This window comes from Micromys minutus, assembly GCF_963924665.1.
Source record: "Micromys minutus genome assembly, chromosome: 27".
NCBI classification, from domain to species: Eukaryota; Metazoa; Chordata; class Mammalia; order Rodentia; family Muridae; genus Micromys; species Micromys minutus.
The window spans coordinates 36,346,158-36,363,421 of NC_137962.1; the positions used below are offsets into that span (position 1 = coordinate 36,346,158).

The window sequence follows — 17,264 nt, forward strand, 5'->3', positions numbered from 1 at the left end:
ATATAAAAATAAATAAATAAATCTAAAAAATATTAAATTAAATATTATATATACTGTGTATTAAAAACAAAACCATCTTGCCATGAAAGCTATGGTGTGTCATGGTTTGTCACACAGTATAACAGCTTTATTTGCAAATGTTCATTGCCATGAGTCATTAGTCTGCTTCGATGCCTCTGGCTTCTGTACACTATCGATACTGGATCCTCACTGGGACCACTCTCCGATATCCTGTTGTTGCCTTGTGTCATGGAGATCCTGCAGCCTTGGTTCTGCAGGACTGACACCTTCACGTGCTCCAGCAGTTCATAGACAGGGTAGATGTTCAGGTGGTACAACTCAAAGTCCTGGATCTGGGTCGAGGTGGCACCTGACTGGGTTCACCCTGACAGCTCTCCTGCATCCACAGCACCAGGGCCAGCTCCCCCACACTCACACCCTTGGGGCTGGCTCACCTGAGCCCACAGCACCAGGGCCAGCTCCCCCACACACACCCTTGGGGCTGGCTCACCTGAGCCCACAGCACCAGGGCCAGCTCCCCCACTCACACCCTTGGGGCTGGCTCACCTGAGCCCACAGCACCAGGGACAGCTCTACTGTACTGCCCAGGGGGAGGTGCAAGATACTCTCTCACTTTCATGCCCTTGGGGGCAGCTCTCCAGCACAGCCCTGGCAAAGGGTGGGTCCAGGTCTCCTGCTCTTAGGCCCCCAGAGTCGGCTCTTCCACAGTCACACCAGGTCCAGCTCTCCCAAGGTGCCCAGGGGAGGGGCAGAGTCAGCTTTATGCAGTCCTCAGACATCAACATGGCCTCAGGCAGCCGTCTGGACCAGGGACATCCACATGGCCTTTTATGGTAACATGGGCCACAGACATTGACATAGACCTCTACTGCTATAGGACCTCAGACACAGATGTGGCCCTTAGTGACAGCATGGGCCTTAGGTGGTATTGCAGGCTTCTCACATCAGGCTGTTCTTCACCACCCTCCACTTTCCAATTCTGCCTCTTTTCAGAGCATACAAACCATTCCACCTCTTTCCACCACATCCTTGCTCATTATAGGCACCGAATGGTAGGCAGGGGCCTCTGAGTCCTTATCTGGATTTATGTGGGCGTTAGGGATCTGGACTTCATGTTTGTGCAGCCAGCACACTGAGCAGCAGAGCCATCTCCCTGCTTCCTTTTAAGTTGTGTGTATGTATGTTTGCATGTGGATGCACACACGTGAGCTCAGAAACATGTGGAGGTCAGAGGACAACTATGGAAGTTAGTTCCCTCCTGCCATGCAGGATCCAGGGTTTAAGCTCAGATTATCAGCCTTGAAGGCAAGTGTTCTTCCCAGCTGCGCTAACTGGCCCCTTTATATTCTTAATATATTCATAGTAAAATAGCTTTCTAGGCTAGATGAGGCTTTCATTTATAGACTTGGCCCTTATGCCTTGGGGATAGGAGACATACTAAGATGTTAAGTAACTAGGACTAAATACTTCCTGGGAAAACACAGGACCTAAGAGGGTCAGCAGTCCTTCTCACTGGGATTTCAAAATTCCAGGAAATGACTGGGATATGGCTTTCAGGTCACCCAAAAATGAACAGATACCACATGTTCAATCTTTAATATCGGTGGCTACTTCTTGTCTTGCCAAGAGGGTCTCTGGCTCACTCCCAGTGAGATGGTGTCATCCATGGCTGATTTTATCAAAGAGCAAGAAACACGAATAAGACCCATTGTTGTTCAAACAGTAATGTTTAATTGTACAACAGAGGCTAGCAAGATTTCCATGACCAGTTGGAGTGTCTGTTGGCTTGTTTTCAATTGGGAAACTAAACTGGAATCTCACCAAAAACATTGTCTGGGACCAATAACATTTTTTAAATGGGTCGTTCTTGCATCCCCTAGGCTTGGGCCTCGGTCCATCAGGACTTGTAGATGAATTATCCACCAGTCACCAGCCTTTGAGCAAGTTGTGTCCAGGTGGAGATGGCAGGTGGGTGGCTGAGGGAGAGTTCTATAAAGACAAAGTGTATGGGGCAGTGACAGCCGTTTGCAAACATTCATGCATCTGATGGGGGCTTTGCCCTCCATTAGGTATTTTCCATTAGCCTATAGCGACCACCTGTGGTCAGGCTAATGCATTGCTCACATTAACAGGGTGGGGGATGGGAGTAGGACTAGGAGTAGGTGGAAAGAGATCCCTCTTATTGCTAAATGTACAAAAGGGTGCTATTTTTCTTTCTAGAGTATAGTTTGTAGGTTTGGGGCAGTCCACGTGTGTGTGTTTAATTCCCTTTTAAAGTTTGGGGATAAGGATGTCAACTCCAGCAACCTCTTTCCAGGAAAACCACTTCCCAGATGGCCATATTTTGGGCAAAACAGGTTGTCTACACACATAACTCACTGGGCCAGCCACCAGCGGTGATTTTTTTTTTTTTTAATGATGCTAGCCCTCTTGCTCCCCAACATGTATAATGAATCACCCTTATAAATACGTTTAAGCAATGAAGGAGACACCCTTGTCCCACACAGGGGCTCACACGACTGACCTCAGTGACTCTGACAAGCAGGAAAATTGCTTTCTTGACCGGTTAAGGTAGCCAAGAAAGTACTCATGCAGATGAATGGCTAGGGAGCAATGCCGGTTCCCTTGGAGACAGTTACAAGTCGCTGGGTATGCGCTTGCCAAGGGCAGGAGAAGCTCTCCGTGAGTTCCTCCTCCCTACACAAGGGCTGGGTGGGGCGGCTGACACAGATGATGGAGCAGGGTGGTGCTGGCAGGAACTCCATTCCACGGGGAGGAGAGGAGTCCTTTGGCTTAACAGAGGAAGCAACTGTCCTAGAGACGCAGCTAGCCCCTCCCACCTGCTGAGGGCTGGGAGGGGCTGCCTGGTGGGCTGGACAAGCACGCATTAAAGGGGGCGTGGCCCTGAAGCAAGAACAGCTGGGAGGGATGAGGGAGAAGCAGCACTTGAAATGGCCGTCATTCAGCAGTGGGGCAGGGGATGGCTGGCACAGGTGGAAGGACAGTGCCCAGGAGGCCTTCTCCCTGCAGGGGGAGTTGAGAATGGTTGAGGGTGTGGAGACCGGCAGCTGACAGTAGACACATACAACAGCTTCTCCAGGGAGAGTGAGACCACAGCTTAGGGGAGATGGGCAGCATTCTCCTACTTAGCCTCTCCAGTGCCCACCATCCTTATCCCCTACTGGCCCAAGGTGCCCCAATCCATGTCACCACACAGGGCAGCTCCCTGGAGCAGTCAGCGAACTCTGTAATGGTGCTACCATTCTAGCCTGCAGCCTGACTACTCTTTAGTTATGGGATGAGGGCTAGTGATAGGGCAGTCTCCAGAACAGGCTAAAACCATAGGATTAGGGTCACATGATCTGATCATTCCCTCTGCTTGGTCCACTGAATTATGGGTGTTTCATCTCTTTTTGGTTTTTCTTTGTTTGTTTGTTTGTTTGTTTTGCCTTTTCTAGTGACTGGGTATTAAAAACCCGAGGTCGTAAGTGCTGGCCTTCAGTGGGATAGTGGATAGATCAGGTGTAAACAGAATCACGTGGTTTCTTCCCTTTCCAGAGGCTAAATGGCTTTCCTTAAAGCAGCCTTAGAAACTACAGGGAAAGCGAATAACTTGAATGTACAAGGAGCAGTAAAAGTATGCACTAATAAATACAGGGCTCCTGAAAAGGCAAAAAAAAAAAAAAAAAAAAAAGCTAGATGTCCGGCTGTGGTATTCCTGGGAACATGTACAGGGTCGGACGGTGAGAGGAGGGGAGGAGAGAGAGCGAGAAAGACGAAAGAGAACAGAGTGAATCGGGTTTGCACAGAACAAAGCCACAGAGAAGCCAGCTTAAGCCAGACAAGGCTACTAGAGAAAGGGACACCTGTGTTAAAATTTGTCTCAGAAGTCCAGCCGCCTAAGAAACTCAGCATATTTTTTCCCGGTACTTCAGAATTAGTTCTCGAATGTAATTTCCTCCACCCAAAGGATGCCTCATTTGACTAATATATGTGCTTCCTTGAACAGAACAGAGCAGCCCAAGCTACCAGGTTCTCCCATTTCCCCAGGCTACTCCCAGTCAGAGCAAATTTCAGTGGTCAGTCACAGAAACTGGTTTTCCTAGAACTCTGAACTCTCTCGAGATCTCAGTATTCACTGCCCCAGGCTTTTACTTGGGATCTTATTTTTTTTTAAGGTTTATTTATTTTTATCTTATGCATATGAGTGCTTGTCTATGTTCATGTATGTATTCATTCTCAAGGACGCTAAAAGAGGGTGTCAGATCCTCTGGAACTGGGGTCAACAACTGTAAACTACCAAGAAGGTGCTGGGAACTGAACCTGGGTCCTCTGCGAGAGTGAAAGGTGCTCCAAAGCACAGAGCCATCCCTTCAGTCAACTAGCCAACCCTAGTCGAGATTCTCGCTTAGGGCAGTAGAAAAGCAATTTAGGAAGTAGGCTGGGCATGATTGCTAAATATAGAAAGGAAGCTAACCTAGATTGCTCTAAAAGGAGACGAAAGGTCAGAGACAGGCAGGAAATGGGGTAAATGCATGAATATACGAAGAAAGGAGGCAAAGGACGCTGGGGATGGAGAAAAACCAGGAAGAGGAAGCAGCCTGGAAATACAGTGAGGGCAGGCACAGAAAGCAGTGGCTTGTCGCGGTGATGCTCCACTTACAGTGACCTCAGCATAGACACAGGGTGGAACTCCATTTCCAGACACTGATTCTTCAGGAACCCCCTCAAGCTTTCTTCCCTGCTCCCCAAGAATTTTCTTTCCGTTTTCCCAAGAAGTCCTAGCCTTACTCCAGATGACCTCAACTTACAGTGAAGGTCTGAGCTCCCACAGCCCACCACAGGCTAGCCCAGGTTAGCCCAGCAACCATTCCATGAATACTTGCAGCCCCAGTTTGCGGGTGGCTCAGAAGTAAGAAAGAGTTGGCTGTGGCTCACCTGTTCCCAGCATTTTAAAATAAAACCTTCCCCAGACCTCTTGAGTGAGGCGCACAGCTTTTTGTTCTGGAGCACAAGAAAAAAGGAGACAGAATGGGGAGTCATGGAGAAAGCAGACTTACAAAGGACTTTCCAGAGAGGGCAATGAAAATGCCTCACCTCACACACACACACACACACACACACACACACACACACACACACTCTTCATTATATACACACACACACACACACTATAGACAAAATACTGCACAAATACCAGACAGGCCTGTGGGACAGAGCCTAAAGAAGGAGGTGGCTGGAGGTGGTATCTGGGATGTGTGTGTGTGGAAAGGGGGACATGTATGATAACACAGAGAAGGGCTCATCACGGGTTACTGTCCTGGCTTTCCTCTGTGTCCACGCTCACCGGAGGGAGGCCTCCATTGTCATTAAGCCTCTTGGCCCTGTAAGTCTCATAGTGGATATTGTGTGTTACTTCTTTGAGGTCCTGGAGGTGAGTCCTAAAAGACACAGTAAAAAAGAGAGAAGCAGATACGATTAAGGGTCAGGAGAGAAGGTGGTCCACCTCTGAGGCTAACACATCTCCTTGGTAGACTGGACCCAATGACTGGGACCCACCCTTGGGGACTAATGTCAGTTTTATAACCCCTTTGAGACAGGGGGTTAGAACTGGGACAAGAGCTCTGTTAGAGAGGAAGTGAATCTGAGCAGATGCTCTTTGATCAGAGATCATTAAACCAGCCATCCCGGGGAGTGTGGAGGCCACATCGTACCTGATGACGAAGTCTCGAAGCAGTGCAAACTCACAGTGGTTGAGGTTTTCCACTGCAGACAAAACAGAAAGAAACAGGTAGCCAGCTCGCAGTGTCAGCCCAGAAGGTAGGCCACTTTAAGACACTTAAACACAGCACAAGGTGGGTTCTTATGTGGACTTGCCTGAGGTTTGCTTGCTAGGGTACTGCCTTCCTCCCTTCCTTCTTTCCTTCCTTCCTTCCTTCCTTCCCTCTCTTTCTTTCTCTCCTTCTTTTTTGTTTTTTTTTAACTGAGCAAACACTTTTAAGTCAGGTATGAGGGACACAGCACCATACTAGACACTGTAGAATGAATCTTAATATGGACTGGTTTTGTCCCACATTTTACAAAAATAAAATAAAATAAAATAACGTGGGGAGTTTAAGAAACTTGTGAAGGCCTGTTATGGTTTCTCTTCTAAAGATAAAATAAAGATTGAAAGAAGGTCAAACACATAGGACCTAATAACTGGCCCAGCTTCCAAAGGTCACATTCTATACAATAAATCCAGTTGACAGAGATGGGGTGACTGCTGTCTACAAACCTCTCACCAAGAATTGTGGGAACAGAGGAGGATAAGACATGACTCTCTGGGCTTAACGATGCAAATGTGATGTTCTCATGAATAATTCTATCTCGAGGCAAATACTGAATCAAATCCCAAGGTACTGGGTGTGGTAAAGTTGGTGACCCACCACTGTCATCCCAACATTTGGGAATTAGAAACAAAAAGATCATAAATTGAAGGTCAGGGCTGCAGAGATGGCTCAGCGGTTAAGAGCACTGACTGCTCTTCCAGAGGTCCTGAGTTCAATTCCCAGCAACCACATGGTGACTCACAACCATCTGTCATGGGATCTGATGCCCTCTTCTCCTGTGTCTGAAGACAGCAAAAATGTACTCACACATAAAAAAAAAAAACAAAAAAAAAAAAAACAAAAAAAAAAAAACAATTCTTTAAAAAAAAGTTTGTATATTCATTTGACAGGCTAAGTCATTGCCACTGGTCACATGTTAAATGATGTCACGGTTTACTGCCTGTGACTAGCATCTCAAACTCTAAGATTCTTAAGGGTAGCAGCCAACTGATAACAATATCCTAGTAACCTGGGCTACTGACACTTTGACCTCCTGCTATTTAGTAGCTGCCCTCTGGACAGCCACTCCTCCTGGGAGATGCGCTGGATTACCTTCGATGATCCCCCAGGGCGTTTTTCTCCCGAGGACCCTCTTGCCATTCACTTGGTACTCCTTGTCGCTCCCCACCACTGCGAAGGGCATGCTCTCCTGCTGGAGAGGGGAAAAAGCAAAACCAGACACAGATGCTCAGTCCTTGGCTCCAAACTGAGGGCAGCACAGCCTTTCACATCTTATTCCTTTGCTCGCTCAGTGAAGCCACTGGTGGCGAGAGCAATAACGCTCGGCCCCTTGAAGAGACTGAGCCTCTGAGACTCAAGGCCAACCCTGACTACACTCTTGTCTGACTGGCCAGCCACAGTAAGTTGGCTTTCCTTCAACTAGAGAGCACTTTGAACAGTCCATTGTGCTCGGGCACATATTTTCATTTGATTCGGAACCACTCTGGGAGCTAGGGAGGACAGACTCTCTCACAAACAGCACCCACCCAGGCGCCAGCCGGACTCTGAGATGTGCTATGTGGCTCCCATGGAACCAACCTACTGGCAGTTGCCCCTGTACTGAACTCTCAGGGCTCTGTCCTGAGATGGGGGCTGCTCTGCTCCATCAGGGCAAGCACCTGAGCAGATCTGCCTAGTATGCACTTGTCACTGGATAAAAGAGTCACATATTGCTTAACGGCAGAGTAAGTTCAGGAAAGGATCACAGGAGACTACAACAGCACGTGACGCACAGCATAGAAGAACGCAAACTAATAAGGCAGTGACCGTGTCACCAGATATGGTTGCAGGAAACACTGTCTTATGTGGTCCCTCGCTGGCCAAAGTCCCTTCATGCAGCATATGCATACAGTATGTAACCTGAGGGCACATACGTGTAGAGCTGTTCTCTGAATATTAAGCCAAGCGTGCAGACCGATGACAGAGGCACACTGCTTTGGCATTAAGAATGGATTTTGGCTGAGGGCACAGGACAGTGACAGAGCACTTACCTCACAGACCCAAGGCCATAGGTTCAATCCTCAGCACTCTGTGTGTGTGTGTGTATATGTGTGTGTGTGTGTGTGTGTGTGTGTGTGTGTGTGTGTGTGTGTGTGTGGTGTGTGTTTACATTTGTGCCGTCAAGTATATACAGAGATCAGGGAACAACTTTTGGGAGTTAATTCTTTCCTTATGCCGCATAGATCCTGGTGATCCACTTCATCAGGCTAAACGCTTTATGCATTAACCCCTGTTTACTTTTTAAATAGTTCTTCTAGGGACAGAGACAGCCTCTAAGCCACGCACCTGGTCCAGACCGTATATTATAGAGGCAGAAACCGAGGCACACTTTGACTAGAGTATAGAGTCCTTGGGAGACTGTCCCAGTGCCCCATCATCTGACAGTGGTTTTGCCAGATCCTGGGAAGGAAGGTGAGGCTTTCCTAATGTCTGGTGACAGAAGTGACTAGCTTCCTGAGAGTTCACAGTCCTAGTGAGGGTCACTGACATCCATAATTCCTGTGGTCGGGGTTAGGTGACGTGACAATGGGTTATAGTAAGGGAAAAGCTGGAGAAAGGGCCTGAAGGCACACCCCAAAGGCACTGAGGGGGCATCTGGTGACAAAGAGGGCCCCACACACCTACCCGGATTTTGTCGTTCTCTGTCTTGTCTTCCAGATCCTCATCAAACTCCTTCTGAGGGTAGAACTCAATGCCATTTACTTCGAGCTCTTTGCGAACCTAGAGGCAAGGTAGTAAATCAGTCTAGGCTATGGGCAGGAGGAGGAGTCTGTGAGCACAGGCTCCGCCCCTGGGATGCCCAGCTGGCAGGGGAGGGAGGTACAGCCTGCCTCCCGGGCTCTCAGCTCTCTTTCAAAGGTTCCTCCAGGAACCTCTTCAGTGTTCTTTTCTTTTCTTTTTCTTTTCACCCAATGGGAACTTGTAGGGCTTGGGTACCAATTAGCATACTCTTTTCCAGTAACCTAACGTTGGATCAGTTCACGGTGAGGAGTATATCTGAGAACCTTTGCAGACCAAGTGTGGAGGCCTCTGGAGGAAAAGGCAGCCTGGAACAGGTGGTCTCACCTTTGGTCCCAGGAACGTCTAGCCCTTGCCTCGGATGGTGAAGTAGGATGAAGTTAGGGTGGAGAACTAGACAGAGGTGACGTGGGAGACCTGGCAGGTAGGACATGGTTTGGACCCAAAGGAGGAAAAGCAGCACTAGAAGAGGGTAAAGGAAAGAGACCCCAGCTCACCCTCTGCTTGAATTCAGACTTCTCCTCCAGCGTCATGGTGTCGGCCTTGGCAATGACAGGAATGATGTTCACCACTTTGCTGAGGTGTTTCATGAACTCAAGATCGAGTGGTCGTAAGCTGGGGCCCAGAGAAGGCAGGAAGATCAGAGCCACATCCCCTTCCCGACTCAGCCACTGCCCACCACACCAGACCGTCCTGGGATGCGGACTGGGCTGGGAACCTGGCTGAGGCCTCTCCTCTTGCACATGTCCACTGCTTCAGTACCTGCTGCAGGTCCCCAACTTTGTCCTCAGAGTCTAGCTCCTTCTTATCTTCCTCAGTTTCCACACCAGACATCCCTCTCCTTAAACCCTCTCAAGCCAGCCATGACACCTTTTCTGATCCACGAATTTCTTTCTTTGGGGGCCGAAGAACTAAAACTATCTTGCTAGCTGAGGCAGAAAGATCTCAATTTCAAGGCCAGCTCGGACTGCAGAGTAAGTTTAAGGTGATTTTGGGCAACTAAGTGAGACCCTGTCTTAAAAAGTAAAAGCAGGGTCAGGCATGGTGGCGCGTGCCAGCACTCAGGAGGCAGAGGCAGGCAGATCTCAGTCTGAGGCCAGCCTGGTCTACAGAGCCAGTTCCAGGACAGCCAGAACTCTACAGAGACACCTTATTTCAACAAAAAAAAAAAAAAAAAAAAAAAAAAGTATGAGGGGGAGGAAGAAGAAGGGGGAGAGAAGGAGGAAGTAAAAAGAGGGTTGTTGTATAACTCAATGGTACAGTGCTTACCTAGCATGTATGATACCCTGAGTTCAATCCCTAGTACCCAGTCTTAAAAAACAAAACAAGCAACAAAAAAAAAAAAAAAAAAAAAAACTTTAAGAGCCCTAATTTTATTGAGGTCCTAGCTCTGATCCAGGGTTATTGTTTTCTAACCTCTATGACTCAACATTGGTAACCCTGACACCTTCAGGGTCTACATCCTCTCAAAAGCTTAAGTTCTGACCCTGCAGAGGGGCTTAGAGATACACAGTACCCTGCAGGAAACACCAGAGAGATGTCTGACCTCTGCCTGTTCCCACACTCCCTACCATGGGGCCCATCGCTCTGCTTACAAATTAGTTCCCAGCACAGCCTTTGCCTCTAGATATCTGGCTCCTCCTGCTGGGATGGCCACTCTCTAGATTCCCACAGCCAAGTTCCGTATCTTGCCTAAATACCAGCCTCAATCCAGGAGCCCCAATTCTCTCTGTTTTTTGTTTCTTGCCATCCCCATACCCCGAGCTTTGTCCAAAGCAAGTATCTATTGAACAAACAAGGTGCCCCTCTGCTTAAGTTCTCTCTGCTGGTACAGTTGGGCTGTACGGAGACACCAGCGAACAGTATGGAAGGCAGTAGTGGCCAGTTTTATTCTCTTTCTTATAGAAAGACCGAGGAACCCTGAGTTCCCAAGGCCATGACCCTCCAGCCATCTGGCTCTCCTCAGCTAAATCCAGGTATGGAGTCTCCGGCCCAGGGCACAGATGACACGAGCTGGAGCCAGGCCCGGCAGTAGGAGTGTGTCTGGTACGTACGAGTGTCCTGTTGGGGAGATGAAGTAGAGGCAGCAGTGAACACGGGTGTCGGGGATACGCTTCTTCCTGGCTATGTTCACCTCCTCTTTCAGGAACTTTTCATACTGTTCGTTGATGTATTTCTCGATGGGCTCCCAGCTGAGGGGCAGGAAAAAGACATAGTGCGATGGTTTGTATATGATCAGCCCAGGGAGTGGCACTATTAGGAGGTATAGCCTTGTTGGAGTAGACGTGTCACGTGGGTGTGGGCTTTAAGACCCTCATCCTAGCTGCCTGGAAGCCAAAATTCTGCTAGCAGCCTTTGGAACAAGAGGTAGAACTCTCAGCTCCTCCAGCCCCACGTCTGCCTGGACACTGCCATGCTCCCACCTTGATGATAATGGACTGAACCTCTGACCTATAAGGCAGCCTCAATTAAATGTTGTCCTTATAAGAGTTGCCTTGGTCATGGTGTCTTTTCACAGCAGTAAAACCCTAACTGAGACAGATGGGATCCATCCAAAGGACAAAACTCCAGCGTGCCTCTGAGGCACGGCCGGGGCACATCCCCTCACTCCCTCTTTTTATGACCCGATGGCCAGCTCAGCCTCAACAGATGGCTTTCCATGGATAGTCAGCAAGGATAGCTCCCAGGGAACCAAGCTTCCTGTCAAGGGAGGATCCACATTGTTCTCAATGGTAATGAATCGAATGAGTCTACATCATGTCTTTCTAGCAGTGTATTTAGGGGAACGAAAATCTCAGAGGCAGGCACATACCAGTTTTCATTGTTGATCTGGTCTCCAAAGCCTGGCGTGTCGATGACTGTTAGCTTCATTTTGACACCACCTTCCTCTATCACTAGAGAGAACAGAAAACACCATAGAGGTCACTCCTACGGCTGACCCTAGGGACCCTGCAGCCTGCTGGTCAGCCATACCCGTACTTCTTAGAAGCACGTCAAACTTTGCAAAGTCAAGGCTACAGACTTCTCCCACTTGGCACTTTTACAAATACTGTTCACTACACCTAAGAGACGGTGCTCGGTTTCTTCCTGTTTCTACTTGTCTAAATCTTGCCTGGGCTTTCTCACCTAGTTCAAGAACCACCTCTTTCTAAAGATTTATTTTATTTACATGAGTACACTGTAGCTGTCTTCAGACACACCAGAAAGGCTGGCAATCAGATCCCATTACAGATGGTTGTGAGCCACCAAGTAGTTGCTGGGATTTGAACGCAAGACCTATAGAAGAGCAATCAGTGCTCTTAACTACTGAGCCATCTCTCCAGCCCAAGAATCACCTCTTTCATGTCTATATCCTTCAATACACACACACTCCCCACTCCTACCTCACTATCTAGGCCTACCACCCTAAGGAGTTTGCTCCAACAAATCTGGGGCTAAATTCCTCGCTGCAGTTACCTTCTACATCTTAGTCCCCAAGAAGCCCCCTTCTCTTTTCTTCTTGGCACACCACCCCCTCCAAATCATGCTCACAGAGGATCCTGGCCTAGTCCTCACCATGCCCAATGGCTTTGATCTCCACGGTCTTAGGGATCTTCTCCTCCCGGTTCCAGCTGGAGGCCTTCCGGCTCACTTGGGACTTGAATAGGGTGTTGACCAGTGTTGACTTGCCCAGTCCACTCTGGCCTGCAGCACGGGAAGGGGAGACAGAGAAAGGGAGACAGGCCCCACATCTGCCTCCTGAGCTGCAGAGCCCTTCTGTAAGCTTGCAGGGCTCCAGAGCTGTGGTCCAGGCCAAGCCTATTTGAACACCCCTTGAAACATGAGCATCAGGTGGGAACTGGCGTCTCTTTAACAGAGAGGGGCCTTGGGAAATGACAGTTGGAGTCTGTGTCCCTTCATGGACTCCAGAACCACTAGGAAAAGCACAACTTGTGTATCTGGGTGGTGTGTGTGGTGTCGTTTTCTAGTTTGGTTTGGCTTGTGGTTTTGCTCAACTTAGCTTTTCTGTATTTAATCACAGTTAAAGTGAGGTCAGAAGAATTACTGTACTTTCTGATCCTACACATAGTGCCTCAGCATTTCCACAGCTGTTAATAAAATTGGTCTTTTTACACCCCAATACACACTGGTTCTGGGGACCGGAAACCAGGGCATTGTGCTTGACAGTCAAGCTCTCTAACAGAACTAAAATCATTCTTTATACCATCCTGTGTATCTTATGGCAGAGTTATCTCCCTAGCTGAGATGGTCCTAGAAACCTCTTGGAATGTAACATATGAGGCAGCAGAGGTAATAAATGCAAGACCAGGGCTCAGATCCTAAGAACCATGCCATACACTCACTCTCTCTCTCTCTCTCTCTCACACACACACACACACACACACACACACACACACACATACACACACACGCATATATGTGTGTATGTATGTGTATGTATATTCTGTATATATATATATGCTATATGTTCATGTTGTGTGGGAGGGAAGGTTGTACATCTGTGTATATGTGATTGTGTATTATGTGCTATGTACATATTGTGTTATATGCTATGCTATGTATGTGTACCTAAGTATGCTATGTGTGTATATATATATATATATATATATATATATATATATATATATATATGGTATGTGTGATATGTGTACATAGTATATATGCAGTATGTATGACATATGCTCATTTGTATATATGTGTGTGCATGCATATGTATGTATGTTTAACATGTGCACTTGTGAGTGCACGTGTGAGTGTGTATGTGTATGTATGAGTGTTTTATATATATATATATATATACATGTATGCATATCTGGGTTGTGAGGTTTGTGTGTTGTGCGTTCACGTATGTGTGCCAGTGTGTGTGCTTGCAGAGGCCAGGAGAGGACACTGAATGTGCTGCCCTATCATTCCCCACCTTAATTCTTTGAGATGAGGTCTCTGATTGAGCCTGGAGTTAGGCTGGTGACCAGCAAGGCCCACTGAGTTTCCCGTCTCTGCTCCCCACTACACCAGGGCCACAGGCACAAGTGTGGCCGGCTGCACCTAGCTTTTTATGTAGATGCTAAAGATTTAAATTCAGTTCCTCATGCAACCAGTGCTCTTACTGAGCCATCGTTCCAACCCCCACTATTTTTTAAACTGTTTTCAGAGAAGGCCTAATGGCCCATTGGAGGAAGTACTGGGAGGGGAGGGAAGGCCGGGCAGGCAGGACCTCTGCACCTTCCTCCATGATGGCTCCCTTTCCACCTGTGTTTGTTGAGCATCGGTTCTCACGCGTAAGCATTACCCAGAAGGCCTCGTAGCTGGTGACCAATACTGCCATTCGCCCAGGTGTTTGCAGAAGTTCCGCCTCACAGCCACAACTCAGAACCTGTGGCTTAACTGGGCTTTTAAGAGGAATTAATTGGATGATAAAGTCCAAGAAGGGCTGGTCTAAAGCATCGGCGTAGTATATTGGGGGCAGAGAGGAAAGAGCCCAGGGTTCTAGACACCAACTGAGGTGTTCTCACTGTTTTGGGCTTGTCACGTGACCCCAGTTGTCTCTTTCCAGAGGGATAAGGAAGGAGGAGACCAACAGAGACTAGGAGTGGTAAACAGATACATTTTCTCATCCCGCCTGGGGAGCTGGCAAAAACGCTTAAACCATCACGTAATAAAGGTTCTGCAGGAAAGAGCGTCGAGTCTAGGAACCCTTTGTGCAGAGCCGAATGTAGATGGGAATTGGTAAGAGCTGACTTGGAGCAGCTCCCAGTCGGGATAGAAGTCTAAATTTATCCTGAGGTTAAAAGACAGTTATGGAATTAGAATGGATAGTTCAGTGAGTTCTGCAGGTTGGAAGAGCCACTGGGTAGCTGGTGGACAAGGAACTGGAGAGGAAGGGAGACCAGAAGGGTCAAGGTCACCCCAGCTGTCCCACAGCCTAGCTGTAAGTGTCCACGAACCAACTGCTTCCGGTTCTTGAGCTAAGACTTTGGAACTAAGTTGAGCATCTGCCTCAGAGAGCACGCACCGACAGCACAGACCTAAGAGACCTTTAAAAGTTAAAGGGACAGGGCTTGTTGACTGGACTGGGAGAAAAGAGAGGGAGGAGGATGCCTCGCTCCCTGTTTGCACACTCAGGGAATAACTCAGATTGGACAATTCTGCTACATTCTGTGACTCACGGATGCTGCCTAGTGACCAAGATCCTGGAAATTTTGAAGCTTTACTGTTTTACAGAACGTGAACATTAAGGCTCTCACCCAACCCTCTCATGGCTCTTGGTGGTGGGAAAGAGCTATCCCATCCCACAAACCTAAAAGCTAGGCTGGCCATCCACCCACATCTCCTATCCTTGAGTCAGCAGGTTAGGAGGAGGCGGTCAGACCCTTGTGATCAGCATGTTGAAATCCTCTCTCCTAGAAAGAGCTCACCCTAGAGAAGCCAGGCCATTCTGGGAAAAGAAATGGGATCCTGGGCGCTGCCCACCACTAGGCCTTCAGTGACCCCATGGCTTTCCATACCAACGACCATGATGTTGAAGTCAAAACCAGTCTTCATGGTCTTCTTGCGCATCTGTTCGATAATGGTGTCAATGCCAATGTAGCCTAGTAGGTTGGAGTTGATGCTGACTGGCTTCATGGGCACCGCCGGCTTAGGCCTGGGCTCAGGTACCAGCTCTGACATGGCTGCGTCCGTCCTAGCCTCTGGGAGCCCTGAAAAGCCAAGGTGGGAGGGATAGGCAGGGTGAGTGGCAAGAGAGCAAGGGTTTCATGGGAGACCAAGACTATCTTGATATGGAATCACTGAGTTGGGACTGGAAGAGAACATAACATCATCCAGTCTGGGTCCCACACTGGGTATGGGGGAAACACTGATGCTCTGAGAACATGCTCAAGAGCGTAGTTTAGGTCAGTGTCAAAATCTGTTCCAGTATGAGGTTCTCCAGTTTGTTTGTTATGTAAAGATTTATTTCTTTTCACCTTATGCATATAAGTGCTTGCCTGAATGTAAGTACGCGTACCGTATTCGGAGGCCAGAAGAGGGCACTGGTTCATCCTGACCCGCTCCAAAGTACTACATCTGTGTGTGCAATCCAAGGCCCCTGCCCTTTAGCCCTACTGATGCTTGGGTAGCTTTTGTTGTGGCACTGACTGTCTTGTGTCTGCAGGATGGTTACTAGCATTCACAATCTCTCCTAGTTTCCAGAAGGAGCCTCTCAGATGTGAGCACCAAAAATATCTCTACCCAGTACCAAATATTTCCCGGAGGATAACTCTATTCCAAAAGAGCACTGGTCCACGAAACATCTCAGTTACTCGGACCTGCATCTTAACTTGCCAACTATGGAACAAAGAACTTTAGGGTCCTGGGTCTATGCCAATAGGTCTGGTAACTGTCAACAGCCTCAGTTACGTGGTCTTTTAGAAGCCATCAGAGCCACCCTTCTTTGCAGAGTAAGCGTTGCTCCACCTTCAGCCTCAGTTTCCCCTCTGTATCATGAGGTGCACAGCTGGTGTGCAGCAGAGGACCCCCTGACGTCCTCCAACACCAAGTTTTGAGTCTACAGAGCCCATGGTAAGGACTGAGTCCCAAACAAGGTCTATAATTTGCCTACAATGACACTTTCATACCAGTAAGCTACAGAAGGGGAGGCTAAGGAAAGAACTCTCCCCAGAGAAAAAGATCAAAGGTCCCCTCGGGCAGACCGTGGATGTGTTCACACACAGGAGAGATGTGGCAAGTCACACTGGCCAACAGAGTAAGTCCTAGGAGAGACCAACTCCATTTCCCTAAAGTGAGTGTTGGGGCGTGAGGTGGAAAAGATCTTCGCTCTGTTATCTGTCAGTTTGTAGACTTGTGTGGGCCACTTCCCTTTTCTCAGCCTGCTTCTTCCTCCAGAGAATAGTAGTAGGGCCATGATGAAATCTGTGGTGAGCATCCTACAAACCCAGAGTACAGTCTCACAGACCCAAGCCCTTTCTCCCTTGCCCTTTTCAAGTTCGGCTTTTTGGAGAGGGAAAGGTTTGAGGCCACGCACGTCAACGTATTTAGGAGGAGAGGTGCCCCCGGTTGCAAATTTCACAAGCATATTCTTTGCCCCCGTGTTCTCTAGAGGCTTTGGCATCTTAGGGTGGTTCATGACTGCCACCCTGCATCTCAGCCTTGTGAGGAGAGTTGAGGGAGCAGCAGATGGTCAGGAGGAAGTGGGAACATGTCTCCCTCCCCACCTCCAAGCCCAGGCAGGAGTCTGCTCTGGTACCCCCACCACCTGGTCTTTCTCCTGGTACTGGCATGATGTGCTTCCTGATGGGAAACTCTTTTTTTTCCCCTGTCCTCCTCAGGCACAGCTAAATCTGACAAAGCCCTAACACCTTCCCAGAGCCTGGCTCAGTTCCCTCCTGCTTCCCAGGAAGCTGTTGCCAGCCAGGTGGCTCCAGAGGGCAGCAGGGTTGGCTCAGTCCTGTGACAGCTGACTCTGAACAGCCTGAGCCTGCTCCTCCACCCCAAACACGGCTCATGTGCCCCTTTAGCACATCTGCCTTGGGAGCCAGTGCCCCGTTTCTTCTTCCTGCTATTCTCACAGCCTGGCCCTTCTGGCTTCCTGCGTGCCTGTTAGGCACATTTGGTACCCACAGCCTGTGTTGTGAC

At 48.5% G+C, this 17,264-nt stretch overlaps 1 protein-coding gene across 3 annotated transcripts; it reads right to left on the bottom strand.

The window, feature by feature from the left end:
• Positions 1 to 1,815: 1,815 nt before the first annotated feature.
• SEPTIN3 (septin 3) lies at positions 1,816 to 15,323 on the bottom strand (the record flags this gene model as incomplete). Of its 3 annotated transcripts, none has more annotated exons than XM_080939555.1 (10): positions 1,816 to 3,045; positions 5,369 to 5,462; positions 5,736 to 5,787; positions 6,945 to 7,041; positions 8,517 to 8,612; positions 9,128 to 9,245; positions 10,685 to 10,822; positions 11,443 to 11,524; positions 12,186 to 12,314; positions 15,137 to 15,323. In XM_080939555.1, the coding sequence occupies 10 exons, from the start codon at positions 15,297 to 15,299 to the stop codon at positions 2,980 to 2,982; spliced, it is 1,035 nt and encodes a 344-aa protein (XP_080795681.1). In that variant the 3' UTR covers positions 1,816 to 2,979. The 3 variants fall into 3 exon arrangements, with proteins under 3 accessions (XP_080795681.1, XP_080795680.1, XP_080795682.1); XM_080939554.1 differs by having other exon boundaries at positions 6,945 to 7,044; positions 15,137 to 15,299; XM_080939556.1 differs by lacking the exon at positions 12,186 to 12,314 and having other exon boundaries at positions 6,945 to 7,044; positions 15,137 to 15,314.
• Positions 15,324 to 17,264: the final 1,941 nt, after the last annotated feature.